This window comes from Micromys minutus, assembly GCF_963924665.1.
Source record: "Micromys minutus genome assembly, chromosome: 25".
NCBI classification, from domain to species: Eukaryota; Metazoa; Chordata; class Mammalia; order Rodentia; family Muridae; genus Micromys; species Micromys minutus.
In genome coordinates this window covers 1,216,916-1,241,972 of record NC_137960.1, presented here as the reverse complement: position 1 = coordinate 1,241,972, position 25,057 = coordinate 1,216,916, and the positions used below count along the sequence as shown (strand labels likewise).

General features: G+C 44.0%; 2 protein-coding genes and 1 pseudogene across 3 annotated transcripts; all 3 read left to right on the top strand.

The window, feature by feature from the left end:
* Positions 1-2,429: 2,429 nt before the first annotated feature.
* Positions 2,430-3,017, top strand: LOC308437049 (large ribosomal subunit protein eL18-like; annotated as a pseudogene). The gene has a single exon. The product of its transcript is annotated as a large ribosomal subunit protein eL18-like (transcript).
* A 2,516-nt stretch (positions 3,018-5,533) lies between these two features.
* LOC308437038 (patr class I histocompatibility antigen, A-126 alpha chain-like) lies at positions 5,534-7,654 on the top strand (the record flags this gene model as incomplete). The annotated part of the gene is made up of 5 exons (XM_080938081.1): positions 5,534-5,603; positions 5,842-6,111; positions 6,339-6,614; positions 7,163-7,438; positions 7,554-7,654. 5 exons carry the CDS (start codon positions 5,534-5,536, stop codon positions 7,652-7,654), a joined length of 993 nt encoding a protein of 330 aa, XP_080794207.1.
* A 6,489-nt stretch (positions 7,655-14,143) lies between these two features.
* LOC308436723 (H-2 class I histocompatibility antigen, Q10 alpha chain-like) lies at positions 14,144-17,146 on the top strand (the record flags this gene model as incomplete). Its single annotated transcript, XM_080937711.1, has 6 exons — positions 14,144-14,216; positions 14,453-14,722; positions 14,952-15,224; positions 15,772-16,047; positions 16,163-16,265; positions 17,035-17,146. 5 exons carry the CDS (start codon positions 14,144-14,146, stop codon positions 16,261-16,263), a joined length of 993 nt encoding a protein of 330 aa, XP_080793837.1. The 3' UTR covers positions 16,264-16,265; positions 17,035-17,146.
* Positions 17,147-25,057: the final 7,911 nt, after the last annotated feature.

The following is a 25,057-nucleotide window of genomic DNA, read 5'->3' as shown; positions in this document are numbered from 1 at the left end:
GCCTACTGTTATGTCATGGTCTTTAACTGGTGTGCTAAGGCCATCTGCACTAATCCATAACCTTCTGGTGATCATAGACCACACAGATCCTAAGAGGATCAAGAACTTTAGGTTGTACTTGGCTGTTCTGCCAGAGGCCATGTATACCACATCCATATGGGGCCAAGCGTACATGTGTCAGGACGTGAGAAAGACAATGTGCTATGTTGATCTCTGATCATCTCCATGCAAAAATTTCTCCTCTGTCTCTCCATGATACCACACTGACCTCCCAAAGACCCTCAAGACACAAACATGCAGCGCAAAACTCTGTACATCCATTGGGAACCTCCTAAAATTGTCAACTACTCACTTTATGGCCACTATTTAATATCTCAGAGATTAAGGACCTTATCCATTTCTTGGGTCCTATGTAAATGCAGCATACTTTTCCCACATCAGTTTCACAGGGGTATCTTCTATTAGGTCTGATCTTATTTGGAGCCACAGTTTGCATCTGTGGCGTGGTGCAGCTTCCCCAGCTCTGTGGCTGTTGCATGGCAGGGTGTGCAGTGGAAGCCATGGTCATACAGGATGGGAAAGACTTCCTATACCTCAGTTGCTCCCTCCCTACAGATTACAATAGCCATGTGTTGCTCACATGTCATCTTTTTTTTTTTTTTTTTTTTTTTTTTTTTTTTTTTTTTTGGCCAGAGGCTTGTTGCTGTGTCCCAGGTATAGAGGAGACTCTGGGACATGCTGGGGAAATGTCTTCAGGATGGCCCAGAGTACTGAGCCCTCACTCTGTGACCTGTGTCTGCTTCCAGCCATCTTTCCCCCTCTCACCAGAGGCTGGCCTAGAAACACCCATCACTAGATGACAACTTCATCCTTTATGGAAGGCATCCATGTGTCTAGTATTTTGCTATTTCTTACCATGGTAGGTGGCTGATTCATGTATTAAATGTGAGTGAAACCTGATACAGAAAATGAAGTGTGATGCCCTGGTAGAACCCGTGTTTGCTGCATTGAATGCACTGCCTGATGTGACAAGATAGCAGCCATGGGGAACCTAATGTATCATAAATTGAGAAGGATTAGATGTGCTGAGGAGACAGCAACCCTGTGGGATATAAACACTGAATACAGTCTCATCTGCTTGCTGGTTGCAGCCTTGACGCCCTTGGGAGTCCTTTCTGGGTTCCCAGATGTCTACTGTGCCCCTGAACAATCCCCTGCAGTTTCACACCATGGAAGGTAGAGGTCGCACCAACAAGCAGCACACCAGGAGTCAGGACTCAGATGTTGTTCACACTCTAGATGTGTCTTTGGCAGGCTCATTTTAAAACGTGACCTGTAAGGATCTGTAAGGATCTCCCTGACATCTTGGGAGCACACAGTTGGAACTTGTGTCAATGGTCTGTGCAGACCCTGGGTCTGACCAGATTTCTACCACACCGATTCTTCACAGTCTGATTTAGAGCTTCTTCCGTCCTGTGTATGCGATCCAACCCAGGTTCAGCGTATGTCCTGGGAGCGTGGTTACTGGAGGGTCTGGAGCTAACTAAACACCAGCTCAGAAGTCTTTGTAAAAAAAACTGTTCTGATTGGGTACTGAGGGGAGAGGGTTTTCCACTATCTCTCTTGCTATACCTGTTTGTAACTCTTGTCTCCCTTGCTCCCTCTCTCCTGCCTTAAAATATTTGTTACTGAGAGCACAATGGGATTTGTCATGGGCCTTCTGTCTTCACCACAGCTCTGGTCACTTGGACTGGGTGAGGTGCTCTAGGCCCGCAGTACCCCTTCACAAACTCCAGACTTTACCCTCTGCTGCTTTATAACATTTCCTTTTAAGCTTTGCTAATAAGATACATGATTCTTGCCATCACTCACTGCTTCTGATAGTTTTTATCCAAGTGACCCTTGCTTAGTCCTGGCAGATATTTTCCCATGTGTGCCCAATCCTATCTGGTGTTTCATGCTTCTACAGAGGGTTAGACCTGTTCTCAGTGCTGCATGAGAAGGGAATCACTCTGCTGTTCTCAGGACACAGAAGAGGGAAAACAGAGCTCAGTGACTGCTGCCTACCCACCAAGCTCATCTGTAGGATCCCAACATGAGGGTTAGGCTTAAGTACAGGACATGGAGTCCCTTTGCTGATCTGCTCTATAACATTTCCTGTATTTCTTTGCTAATAATCTAGAGATTTCCGGCCATTGGTCACCTCTTCTCACAGCTGTTGTCTAAATTTCCACAGTTCATTTTCCTGTGTCTTGTGAACTAGTGTGGACCCCTCCTCCATGGAGATCCATGGGCTTGAACTCCCGATTCTCCTTCCTGCACATCCTACGTCCTGGGTTTGCTTGGATGTGTCATGACACCTAGCTCATCTGAGACAGTCTGAAGTATGTCTATTTATCTGTGTTGAAAAAACATTTCGGGCAGTTCCGTCTTTCTGGACCTGGCTGAGCAGGAGGCGCCATCATGGGTGTTGACATTCGCCACAACAAGGACCGAAAGGTTCGGTGCAAGGAGCCCAAGAGCCAGGACATCTACCTGCGGCTGCTAGTCAAGCTGTACAGGTTTCTGGCCAGACCGACCAACTCCACCTTCAATCAGGTTGTGCTGAAAAGGTTGTTTATGAGCCGCACTAACCGGCCACCTCTGTCCCTGTCCCGAATGATTCGAAAAATGAAGCTTCCTGGCCGGGAGAACAAAACCGCAGTGGTTGTGGGGACAGTCACAGATGATGTGCGGATTCTGGAAGTGCCCAAGCTGAAGGTGTGTGCTCTGCGGGTGAGCAGCGGCCCAAAGTCACATCCTCAAGGCTGGCGGTAAGATTCTTACCTTTGACCAGCTGGCCCTGGAGTCTCCCAAGGGGCGAGGCACTGTGCTCCTGTCTGGTCCCCGGAAGGGCCAAGAGGTGTGGCAAGGCGCCAGGAACTCCACACAACCACACCAAACCCTATGTCCGGTCCAAGGACCGGAAGTTCGAGTGTGCCAGAGGCCGAAGGGCCAGCTGAGGCTACAAAAACTAACCTGGATCTTACTGTTAATAAAAAAAAGCTTTGGATGTTGAAAAAAAGAAAAAGAAAAAACATTGCGGTAACTTTTCAGATAAGGTTAGAACACAGGAAGTATTTAATAACTATGTGAATTCTTGTCATTCTTTTTGCTCTTTGAGAAATGAATCTCCTCAAACTCGGAAAGACCTGCTTCCCAATAACTAGGCTAGGATAACTAACAGTCATGCAGCATCATGCCCTGATACATTACAAGAATTCTGTTAGAAAATATTTTTAGGATTACATAGTATTTTACACTATCTTATGGTTTCTATTGCTGAGAAGAGACGCTGTAATAGCCCCATGTTCATGGAATCTATGCCTTTTAAAAGAATCAAAAAGAAATTGGGATTCCATAGACTTACATACATAAATATGACCTACTCCTCAACAATGACAACAATGGAACTTTAAGATTAATGTTCTCAGCCTGTGAGTCACAACCTCCTCAACAAATCTTGTCCAAAAATATTTACATCGTGGTTAAAATACAAAAATCACAGTTACGTAATAGCAACAAAACTAATTTGATGATTGGGGTCACTACAACATGAGGGACTGTATTAAAGGGTCCCAGCATTAGGAAGGTTGAAACCACTGCTGTGGTTAATCCATTGACATTTGCCAGCAGCAGTTGGAAGGCCATTAATAAGAGATCAGAAAACAAAACAGGTTCTCACTAGGGAATTGCTGAAGCTTGTTCCAAGACTTCTAAAAGGAAAACCTTACCTTCAGGTAAATTGTAGGCTGCAGAGTATTGTAACCTGACGTCTCAGAGCAGGATCCCCAGGCCTGGGCACAGAGTCTCTGGCCAGGACTGGATTGCGATGAACCAACCAGGACTGAACTCAGAGACACAGCACTGGAAATGACTTGAACAGGTTCATGCTAACTTCACAGAAGTGAACAGCACCCAGTTTAGACCTTTCCTGATTCACAGGTAGTGAATCTCATTCCAGGAAGCCAAATAAAGGACCTGCCTAAGTAACAACTATTTCTCCAAAATGGTGAACCTACATCTGCTGCCACACTGGGCTCATGGAGCTCCTCCTCCTGCCCACCCTGAACTCCTTCACAATATAGTTAGGGATGTGCTGTCTTCTTTCTACAATACAAAAGTATAACACTACATTCATCACCCACCATGTCCCTCCCCAGTGGACTACAACAAAGATCATATCTAAGATCACAAGATAGCATTAGTGATTTTGAGCACACAACTTCTGCAACACTAACTTGTAAGCTTCTTAATATTTCAAAGTTTACTATGGAAAATGTGTGGCCATACTAATAGCTGAGTTTTTGATGATTTGTACATAAAGGACTTACTCAAAGAACATCCTGCTTCAAAATAACATTCATTAACCTAGCATACGTTCAGTGTGCGAGATTCTCCTATGGATGGGGATATAGTCAATAATGAAGGATTAATTATGTTTGAAGTCCTCAGTGTGGACAGTCTTGAGGAAGTGTCCATTTAGTGACTTATCAATGAGAAAAACTTACACTTAGCCCATTTGGTTGGCAAATTCCTTTAATCCAAGCAATTTGGAACCAGAAGCAGTGGGTGTCTGAGTGCTAGGCCAACCTGGTCTGCATGACCACTTAGAAGTCAGCTAGGGCTACTGACTGAGATGCTCTCTCAAAAAGAAAATAATGTGAAGGACCCCTGCTGCTCTAGCAGAAAAGCTGAGCTGATTCCCAGCACTGAGTCTGGCAGCCCACACATTCCTCAACTCCAGATCCAGGGTTTCCCACTATCTCTTCTGGAACCTACATAAACATACACACAGAGACACACAAAAATACACACAAATAAAAGTGTGTCTTAAAATTGTTTCTCCCAATATATGATACTTCATTTTTCTGTGTTTCAATTTAAAAAAATGCTAAAAGCAGGACACAAAATCCTATGATCTGAGGTGGGGAAGCTGAAAATAAAAACATCCAGAAATGTTAAATCCCCCAAACCCAATGCTGATGACATCATGTCATTTACAGAAAATAGTTCTTTCTCTTTTCACTCACCTTGCATGCAGTTAGTTATCAATATCTGCATTGAATCAAAACTCTTACAACCAGTTCCTTCCGTGATAGATATGTGTTGATATTATCCACACAAGCACAGTCACCACAGAAGGCTACACAAGGTCTAAGCTTGTACAGATATTCTGACATTGAAACGTTTGACAGTTGCTGTCTTGCTGGCTTCTGGGATAGGACTCAAGGATGTTGTGACCTGGACCAGAAGGACAGACTTGTGCTTAGACAAAGATGCCAGGGCAGCAGGCTGCAGAACTGGGTGTAAGTTGGGGAAACAGGCTTCTAGAAACCTCCCTCCCCATGAAATTAATCTCTCCAAGATCCACCCCATCAGGTCTACATCACTACCTTTGGGAAATCTAACAGAAGCCAATCAGCATCAGCCACATCAGGCTTATAAAGTGAAGAGATATCACTCCTGATTGAGACTCTGCTCTTCAAGGATGATGAGGAACCCTGGATCCTGCACCCTCTTCCTCCTGTCGGTGGCATTGGCCCTGACCCAGTATTGTGCAGGTGGGTGTAGGGCCTGGAAGGAATTGGCCTTTTGGGGAGCATGATGCTGCACTTGGAATCCTCATCCCTGTGTCTTCTCCCTCTCCTAAACAGACCTTCCCTGATCCTCTAGCTGGATGACCCCTGACCCTCTCCTGTATCTAAGGTCCAAGGCCCACAAGCATCCCTGTTCTGCTCCCTACCAACCTGCTCTGGGTGCAGGCTGAAGAGTTAGGGTTTCAATGTGTACCACCCACAGGCTCACACTGGCTGCAGATTTACACCACCCTAACTTTGGAGCCTGGCATTTGGGAGCCCCGGTTCATCCAGGTTGGCTATGTAGACTCCATACAGTTTCAGGGATTTGACAGCAAAGAACCGACTGCAAGGATGCAACCTCGAGCGGCTTGGATGGAGCAGGAGCCACCTGAATATTGGGAAAAAGCAACAGTGAAAATCCTGCGCTCCTCACAGTCAGAGAGGCGATTACTTCGGGTCCTAATGAGCAACTACAAACACAACAAAGACGGTGAGTCATCTCAGGGCTGACTTCATGACTCCTAAATGCCCTCACAGATTGACCCAATAAGCACCACTCTAGGACCCCAAGTCAGATGTTTGGCTGTAGTCGAAGGGACCCCTGAGGACCTTTGACCTGAGAGAGCCACAGACTATGAGCGGGTTAGGAATTTAGATTGAGATAAAACCCAGGGAAGGGGAGAAGTCTCACAGTGACCAGGGGCTGAATGGGGGCAGAATATCACACCCTACAGAAAGTGTTTGGCTGCAATGTGGCAAATGATGGGACCTTCCTCCGAGGACACTACCTGCTTGCATACTATGGTTATGATTACATTACCTTGAATGAGGACCTGAGCTCTTGGACTGCAGAGGGCATGGCAGCACAACGCATAAAACAAGACTGGGAAACGGAAGGTTCAGCAGAATTCTGGAGAACATACCTGCAAGGAGAGTGTGTTGAAAGGCTACTTAGATGCCTGGAACTTGGAAAGGACACTTTGCTGCGTTCTGGTAAGAGAGGCCCTTGACAACCCCTTCTGCTTTCTGAGATTGGAGCTCTTCTCTCTCAGGCTCCTCCTAAACAGGGAGCAGCTGGAATGCTTACACTGTCTTGCATCAAAGGGGAAAGAGGGCTCCTCAGTGTCCTGACTCAACATGAGAGAGGGACTCTCCAGAGCATTCACCCTTCTCCCAGGAGAGTTCAGTGTGTCCATTAAGCAGCATTTCCCTCCCATCTGCATTGTGTATCATGGCTTCTCTCAGGCCTGTTCACTGTCCATGCATGAGGACATTGAATGTCTGACTCCAGGGTTGCTCAATCCCTCAGACCCCTTTCCCAGTAGAAGGGAGACCAAGAGTCTCCTGCTCTGTGTTGGCTCATATATTTTATATGTTTACTATAAAATATTGAAAGGAAAACATCATTTAGTTCCTCTGTTTAGGCTTCAGTGTGGAGTCCCCTCCCCCATCAAACTCTCCCATATTTCCAGGGATGGTCACAGGATGCTCAGTACACAGGAATAAAGCAAACTCAAAAGCTTTCCAATTGTTCCCCTCAGACCCCCCACAAACACGTGTGACCCACCAAGTAAGACCTGAAGGGAATGCTACCCTGAGGTGCTGGGCTGTTGGCTTCTACCCAGCTGACATCACCCTGACCTGGCAGAGGGATGGGAACAATCACACTCAGGACATGGAGATGCCAGACACCAGGCCTGCAGGGGATGGAACCTTCCAGAAATGGGCAGCAGTGGTAGTTCCTTCTGGAGAAGAGCTGAGATACACATGTCATGTGCACCATGCAGGGTTACCTGAGCCTCTCACTCTGAAATGGGGTAAGGAGTGGATGTGAACACACACCCTGCTGTAGGGAAAATTTGTAACCCAGAGCAGGATCAGGGTTGAGAGCTAGGGTCAGACTCCTCACTCTTCCTTCCTTTCCCTCATCAGAGCCTCCACAAACCATCTCCATCATAGCAATTCTTATTGGCCTGGTTCTTGGAACGTTGGTGGTGGGAACTGTGGTGATTTTTCTGGTGTGGAAGAAATAAAGGTAAGGAAGCAGCAGAGTCTGAGTTCTTGTCTCCATAGAGACTTCAAGTTAACATATAGATGTGCCCTGCATGACTCATTAGAGGAAAGCCATGTCCACAGGGAACTATGTGCTGACATTAACTCTATCATAATGCATGAAGGAAATAATAGAAACTTCTACTACCCTCTTGATGGAGGTCACACAGTCCTGATTCTGATTGGCCCCAGACAGAAAGATGTCACAGAGTAGGTGCCTGCTGAGAACAGACCTACAGAAGGCCAGTTATTCCTCTTTACCTGCAATCTTCCATCTTGTTTTCTTGTCTGTCCCTGGAGCTGCAGTTTCAATTCTAGAACCTTCCCTGGGGTTTGACCAGGAGAATCCTCCCACTTCCCACAACTTTACTGCTTCCTCAGTCTCTCATGGGCTGTGTTCTTCCCACAGGTGGGAAGCTGGATTTGTACATGGGCTGCCAGGAACTAAGTGGGAGTTGGTTCTGAGACCTTGTGATGGGGAAGACAGGTGTCCATGTGGGTGCTCACACGTGTTCTCTATCAGCCCTATTGTTCTGAGCTCTAAAAGGTCTTATTCTGTGCTGCCATAGGCATGGACACTGCTCAGAGGTCTGATGCATCTCTCCCAGTAGGATAGGAAGATCTGGGAGGACATGTTCCTGAGCTGGGGTGACTTGCTACACTGCAGTTGCTTTTAGTATGGATTCTGCTTTCATATCATGGCATAACAATCACCAAACAGAATTTGCTCTTTGTTATATCTTTTTATACAGGGAGACACCTACCAAGTGGGACTTCAAAGCTTCTTAGTTCTCTTTCAATGGCTGGCATCTCTGCCCATTGTCCAGTACAACATGAAGAAGTGAGATCAGCTCACACCTACCATGACTCCTCCTCCCGATGTCCTGTGTGCCTTCCCCAGGCATCTCTCATGATCCAGGAGAGGCAGTGGGTGACCACTTTCAGAAACTGACCTTTAGTTTCCAAATACCTGTAAGTTCATTCTTCCTCTGTGAACATGAGGATTGGGGTAAATGTTTTTGGAGAATACTTCCCCTTGGTTTACTTAGTGATTCACCCAATCAATGTAGGATGAGTAAATTATTAACCCTGACTTCACAGTTAAAATCCATCTTTGGTCTTCTCCACCCTTTTCTAGGTGCCTGACCATCTAGTCAACCTCATGCTTAAATCTATCCATTTCTCTCCTAATAAACATGAACTTTACTTCATAGTGGATGTCCTGAAATTCTTTTCAGTCAAGAAACTCATCTTCTCATGAACAGAGTTCTCTGAACAGAACTCCTAGGCTGATACACATGCAGCATTGAGTTGTCTTAAATCAATCTTACATCAAACTGCCATTCTTCCTACTGGCCACCAAGGACTTCTGTAGCAACGATGGCCAGGTCATTTGGCTGCCACTGAGCTGCTTTTTTTGCTTTGCATGTTACATTCAATCCTTCCCCTTTAGTATATGAAGATCCACAGTGTTTCATTTTGTATGTTTTTTATCTGCCTGTGTGCCTGTCTGTGTACCACTTGCTTGCCTGGTGTCCATGGTTGTCAGAAGAGGCCTTCTGGTTCCTTGGAACAGGGGTATCTTAGTCAGGGTTTCTATTCCAGCACAAACATCATGACCAAGAAGCAAGTGAGGAGGAAAGGGTTTATTCAGCTTACATTTCCACATTGCTGGTCATCACCAAGAAATTGAGGACTGGAACTCTAGCAGGTCAGGGTGCAAGAGCTGATTCAGACGCCATGGCGAAATCTTACTTGATGGCTTGCTTCCCCTGGCCTGCTCACCTTGGTTTCTTATAGAACCTAAGGGGACCAGCCCATTGATAGCCCCACACACAGTGAGCTTGTCCTTCCCTCTTGATTATTAGTTGAGAACATTCCTTACAGCTGGATCTCATGTAGGCATTTCCTCAATGGAGGCTCCTTTCTCTGTGATAACACCAGTGTGAGTCAAGTTGACACAAAACTCGTCAGTAGAAGGGATTACAGACAGCTGTGGACTATCTATCATGGAGACAGTAAGAAGCAAAGACAGGTCCTCTGCTTCAACAGCCAGTGCTCTTAACTGATAAACCCTCTCTATGCCCTCAAGCCCCACACAGTATTTAATGACTCCACCTGTGACAAAGATGTCTTACACTGGGTCAGAGGGAAAAGGCATTGGTTCACAGGAAGGAATCCACTGTGGCTTTAAAGTGTTTCCTTTGCCTTAACAGACCTTTCTAACACCAAACTGAAGGGAAGTGGCTCTAAAGTGACACCCAGAGGACAAAATCTCAATAAGCAGAACCTTCTGGTAAGAACACATGATTCTTGAACCAGAAATCTGTCTCAGTGGTTAAGAACACTCTATGTTTCTCTAGAGAACTGGATTCAATTTTCAGCATTCATTTGGTGGCCAACAACCTTCTGTGACTCCAGTTTAGGAGATTCAATGACATCTTCAGGTCCCCTCTGTCACTTAACACATATGATGCTAAGTTATCCATGCAGGCAAAAAAACCCATATAATTAAAATGAAAAAGAATATATTTCAAAAAATTGCTGATTGTATGTATGGTTGTTCCAGTGTTTCATTTGTCTTTAACTTTTAAAGATTAATCATTTAATGTATACTAATGTTTCTCATACGTGTATGTCTACATATCATGTGAGTCACTGGTACAACTGGAGGTCAAAAAAGAGTATCAAATCGATGTGCTTTGAGGCACCAGGTGGGAGCTGGAAATCAAACTCAAATCTTCTACACAATTAATAAATGCTCTGAACAACTGGGTCATTTCTCCAGGATCCTTGATTTTACCTCATGCATGTGCTTGTGTGTGTGTGTCTGTCTGTGTGTCTGTGTATATCTGCATGTGTCTCTATATGTGTGTCTGTCTGTGTGTGTTCTGTGTTTCTCTCACTTTCTGTTTGTACTTAGAGGAGGGAGAAAAGGATGGAAGGTGAGAGAGTGAGAGAAAGAGAGAAAATCATACATGCAATAGGAGGAATGCTTGTGTGCAGGAGTGAAGTGCCCATTGATACCAGAAGAGGGTAATGAAGGCTCTGGAGCTACCAAAATGGACAGTCGTGAACGGAGTTATATGGTGCTGGGAAAGAAACAGATCCTCTGGAAGAATAAATGCAATCGATCTCTTAACCACTGAGCCATCTGTCAAACACCAACTTTTAAATCTTGATCCAACTCTCCTTCAAAGGAAATTTACTAAACCCCGAGAAAGAAAAAAAAAAGTAAAATGGGGAACCTTCAAATCCTGGTCCCTGGATGAGCTAAGGCTAGAAGCCCAGAGTTCTTGTAGGGATGGTAGGAGCTTTACCTGCTTCTGAGCACCAGACCCCTTTCACTAGCCACACCCCCCATGGATGTGTAGCCATCAGTCAATGCCCCAAACCCTCCACATGTGGATGAGGAAAAGGACATGACCTTTGGTCACATAGGCCCAAGACAGAGCTACAGGGTAATAGAGATCATAGCCAGTGAACTTCCTTTCCCACACAGTTATCTCTGGTTAAGGTGTTTAATCTCAAGGCCACCCTGAGAGTGCCATATAGTTTTACACATACATTTTGGATCATGACAATAAATGACTGACATTCGTGGACTGTCTTTTCTTCATGGGAATCCACCATGAAAAGCCATGGAGAAGACCTCTGCCTATGGAGTAGAAAAGAGCTCAGTGACTGCTGCCTACCCACCAAGCTCATCTGTAGGATCCCAACATGAGGGTTAGGCTTAAGTACAGAACATGGAGTCCCTTTGCTGATCTGCTCTATAACATTTCCTGTATTTCTTTGCTAATAATCTAGAGATTTCCGGCCATTGGTCATCTCTTCTCACAGCTGTTGTCTAAATTTCCACAGTTCATTTTCCTGTGTCTTGTGAACTAGTGTGGACCCCTCCTCCATGGAGATCCATGGGCTTGAACTCCCGATTCTCCTTCCTGCACATCCTACGTCCTGGGTTTGCTTGGATGTGTCATGACACCTAGCTCATCTGAGACAGTCTGAGTATGTCTACTTATCTGTGTTAAAAAAACATTGTGGTAACTTTCAGATAAGGTTAGGACACAGGAAGTATTTAATTACTACGTGAATTCTTGTCATTCTTTTTGCTCTTTGAGAAATGAAACTCCTTAAGCTCAGGAAGGCCTTGAACTCCTCTCCTTCCAAGCATAGGAAAATAGTCATAAAGCACCATGCCCTGTTAGAGAATATTTTTAGTATTAAATAACATCTTACACTGTCTTAAGGTTTCTGTTGCTGAACACAGACATTGTAATAGTCTCAGGTTTATGGTAACTGTGACAACTTAAAAGAATCAAAGAGAAATTAGGATTTCATAGACATCTGAAGTACAGACTGGTTCTCAATGACAATCACTGCGCTATACAACAGTGGTTCTGAATCTGTAGGTTGCAAGCACATTGTCAAACCTCTGTATCAAGAAATACCTGGTGATTAAAAGGCAAATTTCAAGTTATGAAGTAGTAACAAAATAATTAGATGGTTGTGGGTTACTACAACCTGAGGAACTGTATTAAACAATCCAAGTATTATGAAGGTTGAGAACCACTACTTAGGAAAATCCACTGACAAACCTTTTTTTAGCAGCAGTGGAAAGGCCATTAAGAAAAGATCAGAAACAAAACAAGTACTCACCAGGGAATGGCAAAATGTTGGCCTGAGACTCTCAAAAGGAAAACCTAACTCCCAGTCAAATTATAGGCTGCAAATGCTGGAACCAGACATCTAAGAGCAGGATATTCTGAGCCTCCAACCAGGACTGAATTGGGATCAGCCAGGATTGAACTCAGACACACATTACTGGAAATGACATCACAGAGTGTCCTGCTAACTTCACAAAAGTGTACAGCACCTAGTTTAGACCTGACCTGATTCACAGGTACTGAATCCATTCCAGGAAGCTACACAGAGGACCTGCCTAAGTAACAACAATTTCTCCAAAATGGTGAACCTGCATCTGCTGCCACAATGGACTCCTAGAGCTCCTCCTCCTGCCCATCCTGAGCTCAATCACAATATAGTTAGGGATGTGCTGTCTTCTTCTTAAACACCAAAATATAAAAGTCCATTCATCACCTACCATATCCCTCCCCAATTGACTACAACAAAGATTATATCTAAGATCCAGTGGTAGCATTTGTGATTTTGAGCGCTTGACTTCTGCACCATCAACTTATGGGCTTCTTCATGATTCCAAACATTACTATGGAAAATGTGTGGCCATACTGATGATGGAGTTTATGACAATGTATACTGAAAGGACTTAGTCAAAGATCATCCTACTTCAAAGTAACATTCATGAACCTGGCATCCATTCAGTGTACAATATTCTCCTAAGGATGTCAGTACAGCCAATAATGAAGGATTCAATGAAGTTTGAAGTCCTCAGTGTGGACAACCTTGAGAAATTACCACCTCTGTGAATTTAGTGAATTATCAATGCAAAAAATTACCATTACTTTATTTAGGTGACAAATTCCTTTAGTTCTATCAATTTGGAGCCAGGAGCAGATGGATGTCGGAGTGCTAGGCCAGCTGGGTCTGCATAGACAATTCCAGGCCAGCTAGGACTACATGGGAGATGTTGCTTCAAAACAAAACAAATGGGTTCTTGGCTGTTCTTGCAGAAGACCAGAGTTGTTTCCCAGGGCTGAGTCTGGCAGTGCATATGTTCCTCAACTCCAGATCCAGGTTTTCCCACTAACTCCTCAGCAAGCAATGAGTACCTACTCCTTACATACACGCAGAGACACACAACTATACATACAAACTCAACTGAGACCTAAGATTGTTTCTCCTAAAGAATATCTGTGGAACTGCATTTTTATATGTTAAAATGCTGGAAAGAAGACACAAAAATCCTGTGATCTGAGGTGGGGAAGCTGAAAATAAAAACTCCCAGAAATGTTAAATCACACAAACCCAATGCTGACAACATCATGTCATTTACAGAAAATGGTTCTTTCTCTTTTCACTCACCTTGCATGCAGTTAGTTATCAATATCTGCATTGAATCAAAACTCTCATAACTTCCAGTTCCTACCTTGATAGATATGTGTTGATATAATCCACACAAGCACAGTCACCACAGAAGGCTACACAAGGTCTAAGCTTGTACAGGCATTCTGACATTGAAACGTTTGACAGTTGCCGACTTGCTGGCTTCTGGGATAGGACTCAAGGATGTTGTGACCTGGACCAGAAGGACAGACTTGTGCTTAGACACAGATGCCAGGGAAGCAGGCTGCAGAACTGGGTGTAAGTTGGGGAAACAGGCTTCTAGAAATCTCCCTCCCCCTGAAATTAATCTCTCCAAGATCCACCCCATCAGGTCTACATCACTACCTTTGGGAAATCTAACAGAAGCCAATCAGCACCAGCCACATCAGGGTTATAAAGTGAAGAGATATCACTCCTGATTGAGACTCTGCTCTTCAAGGAGGATGAGGAACCCTGGATCCTGTGCCCTACTTCTCCTCCCGCTGGTTGCATTGGAACTGACTCACTATTGTGAAGGTAGGTGTGTGGCCTTGGAAGTTATTGGCCTTTTTGGGAGCAGTGCCAGCACTTGGAATCCTCATCTCTGCATCTTTCCCTTGCCTAAATAGAACCTCCCAGATCCCATAGCTGGATAATCCCTCACCCCATCTTGCAATTCAGGTCAAGAATCCCAGCACCACCCCTGCTGCAGCCCTACCAACCTGTTCTAGGTCCAGGTTGAAGATCTGTGTCTCAGTGTGTACCACCCACAGGCTCACACTGGCTGCAGACCTTCACCACTGTGATTTGGGAGCCTGACACTAGGAAGTACCGGTACATCCAGGTCAGCTCTGTAGACTCTATACAGTTTCAGGGATTTGACAGCAAAGCACCCAATGCAACTGTGAAACCTCGGGCTGCCTGGATGGAGCAGGAGCCACCTGAATACTGGGAGAAGGAGACAAGAAAAGCCTTGAGCATCTCACAGTCAGACCAACAAATTCTCCGTTTGCTGATGTATGAAAATAAACACAGTAAGGAGGGTGAGTCATCACAGGGATGAGGTCATGACCCCTCAATGCCTTCAGGGTCTAGCCCAATAAACTCCACTCTATGTTCCCAAGTCAGAGATTAGGGATAGTAAAAGGGAAGTCTGGAGACCTTTGTTCCTAAGAAACCAGAGGCTGTGACCTGGTTAGGGGTTTAGTTTGAGACAAAAATCCTGGAAGGGGAGAAGTCTCAGTGACAAAGGGCTGAATGGGGGTGGGGCAGAATATCACTCCCTACAGGAAGTGTTTGGCTGCAATGTGGCAAATGATGGAACCTTCCTGCGAGGACACTACCTACTTGCATACTATGGCCATGATTACATCATCCAGAATGAGGACCTGAGGACTTGGACTGCAGAGGGCAAGACAGCACATAGCTTGATAAAGGTCTGGGACAAAGGCGTTGGAGAAAGCTGGAGAACTTACCTGATAGGGGAGTGCACAGAAAGGCTTCTTAGATGCCTGGACCTTGGAAAGGACACTTTGCTGCGCTCTGGTAAGACAGGCCCTGGCCAACCCCTTCTGCTTTCTGAGATTGGAGCTCTTCTCCCTCAGGCTCCTCCTAAACGAGGAGCAGCTGGAATGCTTACACTCTCTTGCATCAAAGGGGAAAGAGGGCTCCTCAGTGTCCTGACTCAACATGAGAGAGGGACTCTCCAGAGCATTCACCCTTCTCCCAGGAGAGTTCAGTGTGTCCATTAAGCAGCATTTCCCTCCCATCTGCATTGTGTATCATGGCTTCTCTCAGGCCTGTTCATTGTCCATGCATGAGGATATTGAATGTCTGACTCCAGGGTTGCTCAGTCCCTCAGACCCCTTTCCCAGTAGAAGGGAGACCAAGAGTCTCCTGCTCTGTGTTGGCTCATATATTTTATATGTTTACTATAAAATATTGAAAGGAAGACATCATTTAGTTCCTCTGTTTAGGCTTCAGTGTGGAGTCCCCTCCCCATCAAACTCTCCCATATTTCCAGGGATGGTCACAGGATGCTCAGTACACAGGAATAAAGCAAACTCACATGTTTTCCAATTGTTCCCCTCAGACCCCCCACAAACACGTGTGACCCACCAAGTAAGACCTGAAGGGAATGTTACCCTGAGGTGCTGGGCTGTTGGCTTCTACCCAGCTGACATCACCCTGACCTGGCAGAGGGATGGGAACAATCACACTCAGGACATGGAGATGCCAGACACCAGGCCTGCAGGGGATGGAACCTTCCAGAAATGGGCAGCAGTGGTAGTTCCTTCTGGAGAAGAGCTGAGATACACATGTCATGTGCACCATGCAGGGTTACCTGAGCCTCTCACTCTGAAATGGGGTAAGGAGTGGATGTGAACACACACCCTGCTGTAGGGAAAATTTGTAACCCAGAGCAGGATCAGGGTTGAGAGCTAGGGTCAGACTCCTCACTCTTTCTTCCTTTCCCTCATCAGAGCCTCCACAAACCATCTCCATCATAGCAATTCTTATTGGCCTGGTTGTTGGAACGTTGGTGGTGGGAACTGTGGTGATTTTTCTGGTGTGGAAGAAATAAAGGTAAGGAAGCAGCAGAGTCTGAGTTCTTGTCTCCATAAAGACTTCAAGTTAACATATAGATGTGCCCTGCATGACTCATTAGAGGAAAGCCATGTCCACAGGGAACTATGTGCTGACATTAACTCTATCATAATGCATGAAGGAAATAATTGAAACTTCTACTACCCTCTTGATGGAGGTCACACAGTCCTGATTCTGATTGGCCACAGACAGAAAGATGTCACAGAGTAGGTACCTGCTGAGAACAGACCTACAGAAGGCCAGTTATTCCTCTTCACCTGCAATCTTCCATCTTGTTTTCTTGTCTGTCCCCGGAGCTGCAGTCCCAATTCTAGAACCTTCCCTGGGGTTTGACCAGGGGAATCCTCCCACTCCCACAACTTTACTGCTTCCTCAGTCTCTCATGGGCTGTGTTCTTCCCACAGGTGGGAAAGCTGGATTTGTACATTGGCTGCCAGGAACTAAGTGGGAGTTGGTTCTGAGACCTTGTGATGGGGAAGACAGGTGTCCATGTGGGTGCTCACAGGTCTTCTCTCTCAGCCCTATTGTTCTGAGCTCTAACAGGTCTTATTCTGTGCTGTCATGGGCATGGACACTGCTCAGAGTTCTGATGCATATCTCCCAGTAGGATAGGAAGTTCTGGGAGGACATGTTCCTGAGCTGGGGTGACTTGCTACACTGGAGTTGCTCTTAGTATGGATTCTGCTTTGATATCATGGCATAACTATCACCAATCAGAATTTGTTCTTCATTATATCTTTTTATACAGGGAGACACCTACCTTGTGTGACTTCAAAAGCCCGTGACTTCTCCGTTAATGGCTGGCATCTGTGCCTAGGTCTGTCTCCTGTCAGTACAACATGAAGTGAGATCAGCCCACACCTATCATGATTCCTTTTCATGCTGTCCTGTGTGCCTCCCCAGGCATCTCTAATACAGGAGAGGCAGGCCTGGATGACTGCTTTCAGAGTCTGACATTTACTTTCCAAGTTCATTCTTTCTTCGTGAACATGATGATTTTGGCAGTTGTTTTGGGAGTGGTGAATTCTTCTCATAGCTTGCTTATGAGTAAACTCAGTTGAAGCAAGTTGAATAAAATAGTAACACTGTCTTGAGGAGCTGAAATCCATCTTTGGTCTTCTCTTTTTCTAGGTGCCTTTCTTTCTACTCAACCTCATATTTACATCTCTTCATTTCTCTTCCTAATAAACTTGAACTTTGTTTTATACTGGTTGTCTTTATTTTATTTCCAAGTTAAGAATCTCACCTTCACTTAAGTAGAGTTTGCTTGTAAATGAAACTTTTATTTCAGATGGTAAGATGATCTGAACCCACTCTATGTGAATACACAGCTTGGGCTGAGCCCAGAGCATGTCCTTCTTTGTTCTAACTATCCCTAGGCCTAGGTCTGAAAGCTTCCATACTCTGTACAATCTAATCTTCTGAGATGACTGATTCAATCCAGCTTTTCTCAGCTTCTGATAGAATTGCTTTGGCAACCTGTTCTAATCCTCTGGCTCCTTCTCATTCTCTGGATACTTCTATCTTATATGTTTTCTCTGTGTAACCTAACTTCGTAAAGCTGTTCTGGTAAAACTGCTGTACACACACCACATTCCACACCACACTTTTCTCTCTTGCTGCTGTCCTCGTGAGAGTTGAGCGTATCCTGTTTCTAACTTGTTCTATCAAATCTTTCTCTACTTCATCATTTTGTCTGGCCCTCAATTAGATGTCATTTTCAATCATGGTTGATTCCTTCTACAAATTAACCTTTCCTTCATCGTTAGGGATTGAATGTATATACTAAGGTTATGTCTGTATTTCAGTCAGATGTACGGAAATCCAGGGTTTGTCTGCACTCCAGCCAAATTATATCTATGGATGTGATCACTTGCCAGAGTAGCCATGTTGCTGGATTAAAATTCCTCTACAATTTATTTTTTTAGGAATATATCAACCAGCTGTTTTAATAATACACAGCATGAACAAATACAAAATCAAGACAAGCAGTTTCCAGATCTTGCTGACAAACCTATAGTGCCAAACTTGGGAAACAAAGAGGCTAGACCAGGAGTTAAGAGACCAGCTAAGCTCATGGAGACCCTGACTCCATGAGAAATAAGCAGGGTTGGTAGCACACACCAAACTCTGGACATCACGAGTGTGCATGCCCACACATACACATGTAAAAACAATTCCCCCACCCCAATTGCTAATTTTAATCTGTTTTGTATATTTTTGTGTAAAAAGTCAAGATAACAAAATTGCCTTTATTACAAATTTCTGCAAACTAGAAAATCCAAAGTTCTATTCCAATCACCTTCTACACCAAACTATTCCAAATTCTACTTACATTATGTCTCAGCTCTGGGCTTGAGGCTTCTAAAGTTCACAGAATACTTTGACTCTTTCTTTATTCTTTGGGTAAATTTAAGTCATTTACATGAATCCAAACATCATAATCCTAAAATTTAATTAACAAGTTAGAAGATTCCCCAACACCAGGAAAAGTTTAATCTTAAACAAACAAGAGCTTTCACATCTGCTGTGTGGCATATCTAACAGGAATGATGGTACAATTTAAACTGACTGTCCTACGTCTTGCTGACTTTAGCATTCTCAGAAGGATCCCATCTTTGAAAATGGCAGAAAGTGCAGAGACATCTCAGTGGTTCTCTGTTCCCTTCAAACTCATTTCCTTCTAGCCCTTTTTGTCTCTGCTCGGTCTTTTGCCTCTAGCTATGGGATCTGTCAGCAATGTGAGTACCTTTCTTTTGGGAAAGGCGCTTTGAAGATCCGTCTGTTCTCCACAGGCCTGCTCTCAATCCCGCTTACCGCTTGACGCTGGGGTTCCGTTAGCTTTTTCATGACTGACACTAGTAGGATTTCTGAGACTGAATCCTTGGATGCGTCCTCTTCATCTTTCACCTGAGGAGCTTCTGGGTCCACGACTGGGTCGACTTTCTCTGAGGGCTTCTCCATGGCGGTGGGCAGAAGCCTCAAAAACTAGCTTGAAACAAAATTGCAGAGGCAAAGTGAGCCTCCTCTACAACTTCTAAACAGAACTCCTTAGCTACTATGGCAGCATGGAGTTGTCTCTACCCTGCATCAAACTGGGATTGCCATTGGTCCTGCTGGACACAAAGGACTCTTTGAAGCAATGGTGGCCAGGGTGCTTGGCTGTCACTGAGCTGCTCTTTTGCTTTGCACGTCACCTACAATTCTTCCCTTTCACTATCTGAAGATCCACTGGGTGGCTTATTTCATTTTTATGGTTGTCTTATCTGCATGTGTGCCTGTCTGTGTACCACTAGCTTGACTAGTGCCCATGAGTGTCAGAAGAGAGCCTCAGGTTCCCTGGAACTGGGGTTACAGACAGCTGTGAACTATCAATCATGGAGACATTAGGAACCAAACATAGGCCCTCTGGAATAACAGCCAGTGCTCTTAATAAGTAAGAAATACCAAGTGTTCCTAACAACTGAGCCATCTGTGTGTGTGTGTGTGTGTGTGTGTGTGTGTGTTGTGTTTCCCTCTGTGTATGTGTGTATGTATGCATATGTGAAGGAGAGAAAGAGAAAGGGAGAAAGAGAGGGGGGAAGAAAGGTGGGAGATACGTGTTTGTGGACAGGAATATGATGCCCATGGATGGTAGAAGGTGGCAGTAGAGCCCTAGGATCTGGCTTGTCAGACACTTGTAAATTGCCTTTTTAAGCAGGCTGGGAACCAAACTCAGATTCTTAGGAACTGCCCTTTACCACTGAGTCATCTCTCTGACTCTTTGACTCAGAACTAGACTAAATAGCTGCAGTAGCTTTTATAACACTTCCCAATAGGAGTGAGAGCGCATTGGTTTTATAAGAGAAAGATTAGCTTTGGGGAACTAGGAATCGCTACAGCTTGCCTTCTCACCCAGACCAAGTATTAGGCGTAGAATCCTGGGAGTAGTGTTTGGGTACTAGTTTCTCTAACCAGATCCATGTCCTGAGTCCCAGCACAGGGGCCAATAAGTCAGTGATTCTCAATCAGTTCATGGAAAGATGTGCATACATACTTAGAGTTTACATAGATCTCAATAAGAAGCATGCTCGTGTGTACTGTCAATTTATGTTGAATGTGTTAGGAACTGGACATTTTAAGACATTGACTTCACTAAAGACAATATCAGATAACTGTAATCTAAGGTCAAAAGTGGGACTCGGGGACCCAGGGATATCCTGGTAGCCATCCTTGGCTGTCAAAATTACATCAGAAATTAACTGAAACCCAAGAGGTGTTTGTTTTCTTCCTCCTCCTCCTCTTCCTCCTCCTCCTCTTCTTCTCCTCCTCCACTAAATCTTGAAGTGGAAAAGCCCACCTTTTAATTTAGCTTTTAATTGATTCATTGTGAATTTCACATCATACACCCCAACCCCATTCATCTTCCCATCTCCATCTCCTTCATACCCACCCTCAACCCTTACAACCTCTCCTTCCCAAAAGGAAAAGGGGGAAAGGATCTCACTGTGGAAACTGTAGTGTGTCACAGTGTGTTTCACAGTATAATTGTCCACACTTCTTTATTTGCAAAAATTTGTTTGAACCAGTCATTAGTCTGGTTCAAAGCCTCTGGCTTCTGCTATACTATCAATACCAAATCTTCACCTGGACACACTTCAGTTAGCAAGAACAGTTAACAAGGAACAGAGCTACAGAAGCCAAACTGCAACAGTGTAGTTAGGCACTTTCCCAGGCCTGTGGACTATGATGGATTTGGGGGGGTTGTTCTCATTTTGGCAGGTGTTGGGGTCTCCATGCTGGCTCTTAGGTCAGAATGGTGCCTCTAACATGGCATCACTTGTGTCAAGGGCTTGGCAGAATGCTGTTTCAATATGACCATGATGGGGGTGTCCTTGTCCTGGTGTACAATATCCACAAACTCTCTGATTTATACACATTAATAGAATAGCCAGCCAGGTATGGTTCTGTATTGTGGTGAAAATTAATTGGTGGTTTCTAACTACCTTTGATTCTTTAGTTCCCAAATAAAAGACACAAAGTCTTTATGTTTATAATAAGCCTTAAAAGCAGAAGAGCTGGGAAGATATCAACCCTCTATGCTATTTTGGTTACTTCACTATCAACACCCCCAAGATATAACTTGCCAAATTTCACCTGAGCTGCTTCTACTCCAACTGGCTGGCCCTCAGGGCCTTCATGATCTACCTGCCCCATAGTGTCTTCTCCCTTCTTCTCTCTCTACTTTTCTTCCTTGTCTTCTCTCCTCCCACCCCAAACTCAGAAACAAAAACCCCACCTGCCTCTCTGCTACCTAGCTATAGTCTTTCAGCATCTTTATTTAACCAATAGTTTCAAATTAAGGAGGAAGGTTACACAGCATCACTTGGTGGACATGAGGATTTCCTTGTCCCTGAAGATCTCTTCGTCAAGGGGCAACCAGATCTTGCAGGCCAGTATTTAGCATTATAATACATAGCAACAGACCAAACTTCAACAGTGGTACATTAATCCCAGCACTTGGAAGGCAGAAAAGGCAGGGGCAGGTGGATCTCTGTGCGAATGATCCCAGCCTTGTCTACAGAGCAAGTTCCAGGCCAGCCAGGGGTTTCTAGTGATGAATTAATAAAATTAACAAATTAATAAAATAAATTAGAGCAGCTTTTTGCATGTCAACTGTACTTCAATAAAAATAATTTAAAGGCTGGATTTTATTCTAAAGGAGTCCTAGACGTCTTGGCTATAAGGAGGGAGCCAGGCTCCAAGTGGATTTTTACTTTTTAAGGTAATGCAGACTTCTCCAGAAAAGCGCAGTGCCTTAGCTCCTGGCACACTGCCAATGTACATTGGTCCTAGGGTGTGGTTGTATTAATCAGGGCACAGGGGATACAAAGTAACCATGAACCACCTTTCCAGCATCCTTTATAGGCAAGCAACATAAAGATTTCCCACAGCTTCCAATTATTGACAGCTAATGTTTCTCAAGCAATAGTTTATCTGGGTTTGTTTCTGGTTTGTATTCTCATTTTATCCTCTAAAACCACAAGGTGGGGCTAACGAGCAATTTTACGGGTCGAAAGCCAACAAGTTGTTAAGGACAATGACACATTGTTTCAGCTATTTCCACAGGTCATTCTGTTCCAGGTAGCAAGTGAAGTTATGCTTAGAACTGACTAACATGCTGCCAGGAGTCTTCCCTCCTGGAGAAGACTGAGGCGAGACATCTTAGGACTCTGATGTGGCTTTAAAGACTGGGGGTCTCGGTATGTTCTAGCTTTCTAATTATACTGAAATGTTAATAACTTATAAAATGTCCTAAAAAGAACCTTTCTTGATCTTTCTGAGGGTAAAAAGCTGCTGTCTTCGGCGACTGACACCGGTAGCCTAACAGTAGGGGATTAAGTAATGTGGCCTTTGTTCTCTCTCAGCAGGAACTGAGCGGTGGCTCTAACTTTCAGCATGCTAACAGAAGTCGCAGGAAGGAAAAGAACACTTTGGAAAATTATTATAGTGTTTATTTCTAAGTTGCAAGAAATTACCTATGAGAGCTCTCTAAGAAAAAGGAGGAGAGCTGAAAGATCCTAAGCAGAATACGAAAAATTTTCTCTCTTCTCTTTGTCCTCAGCGCTTACATTTCTTTCAGAATGCATGATCACATGGTAAAAGCTCATCACAAGTTCACACAAATTCAAATCACAAACTGAAATATAAGTTTACCACAGAGAATGTTTACACACATATCCATTAGAGGTAATTATCTGGCTAAACATCCATCACCGGTCATAACTCCACAGGTTCATAGAAAGTTAAAAAAAAAAACAAAAAACTAAATTATTAGTGAAGTTTTGTATAGATAAACCCAGTCAATATTTTATCCTCTGTCCTAGCACCTAGAATAAATCATTAATTTCCTTTTTATCCTTTGGTTAACAGTTTTACAACCTCTTGGAATGTGCTCTGAGTGGTAGAAAGTCAGTTGCTATCTAGAAGAGATCCCTGAAACACGGGAGACCCACATGGGTGGTGGTCTCCCCTGTGCTCTCGGATGTCAGCACTCCTGTGAGACCCGCTTTCTCCCAGAGGGGTCTGGGTACAGAGTGCTCTGGCACCAGGTCAGCTCCAGGTGCAGGCAGAAACTTGAAACGACGTACATAATTCTTATTGAGGTCTGACTATCAGAAGAGACCTAATAGCAGTCCCACTATAAAAGAGCTTAGTAAATACTAATTAATTGTAGGGATTCTTATAGAATCATCATTAAGAATTAAGTCATCATCCACTTGTCTATATAACATCACTACAAGACAGTACATCTTCATAGATCTGCAGAGATCTGCTCCAAATGGGTGGGCTAAAACCTGGTGATTGTTATATATGTTTAACAATAACAGTAAACGCCTATTAATAGCAGGAATCTTTATAAAATGATTTTCTCCTGGGCCTTGCCTACTGGAGTTCTGTTGTAGATGTGAATAATCTCAGGAATTTCATATGCTAGTTATTAACTTGTCCTATGATGACTCTTGACAACACACTCAGCGATTAAGTACACTATTAAATAAATCAGTGGATCAGTACCTTAGCCTTCCTCAACAGTCTGTAACTCCATTTCCAGGATGTGTGTTGCCACCTACTGGCCTCCAGTGGTACTGCATGTGGCGAACAGGCAACCATGAAGGCAAAATATCTATACACAAAATATATACCTTTATATTATAAAAATATAAAGGGTGTCAGGCACTTACTAGGGGATCAGGCTTATCCCAGGGTCACACAGAAGAAAAGTATTTAATTCACTGTATTAACTATAGAATAAGAGTTGTGGTATAGAATCAAATCATATAGGCTTTAAAAAGAGGCAGCAGGAGAGGGACTGGTTAAGAAGTAACTTACTTAGTACAGTGTTTTGTCCAACACACAGAAAGCCCTGGATTTGATCTCCAGATAGCATAAGCCAGATGAGGTATCAGGATCCACTGAACTTGTCTCATTTAACCAAAACAAAGCCACTGGAGCTGGTGAGATACCTCAGTGAATAAAGGCATTTGATGCTCTCCTAGATTTGTCATGGCAACCAGAAAAATTCCAAACCAAAGAATGCTTTGTCATCCTAGATCCTAGTGCACAGACCTTCAACTAACCTTGAATAATGTGTGAATGAAAAATATACTTTAGGAGATTCATAGTGAATTTTGAGCTAATTTATCCTGACACTGGAAATTGGAGATCAGAAAAAATAGCTACTTTCAGAAAAATTGGTTAAATTTCTTGTTGCTACAACAAAATGTATGGCAAGAACAACCTAAGATAAAAGGCTTATTTTGGCTCACAATTGGAAAGGACATCCTATCATGGAAGGGGAGACAAGATGATATAGTGTAGGCTTAAGTTTTTCTCCACCCAACTTTTAATGTTTCTTAAATGCTTTAACTTCCCTTCTAGCCCACAAACCACCAAAGGTAGTGAAAAAGAAAGGTTATTAGGATATAGGGAAAGTGGACCTGTTTAGGAATTGTTCTTTGGAGCAAATCCTATCTTCATTGTGAGGAAAACAGCCATTCAGTTCACAGGTCAGCAGCGGCAGCGTGACACACTCAAACACACTTCAATCCAGTTAAGTAGAGTGGAGATAGCAAACACGAATCAGCAGTGGCGACACAACCTAGCAGGAACAAACAGGCCTCAGCTGGATTTAAGTCAGCAGGAGAGATTAGGGCCACCAGGGATAGCACAAGTTCTCAGCTGTGCCTCTCAACAAAACGAAGATTAAGAAGTGTTTCGAAGCTACTTCT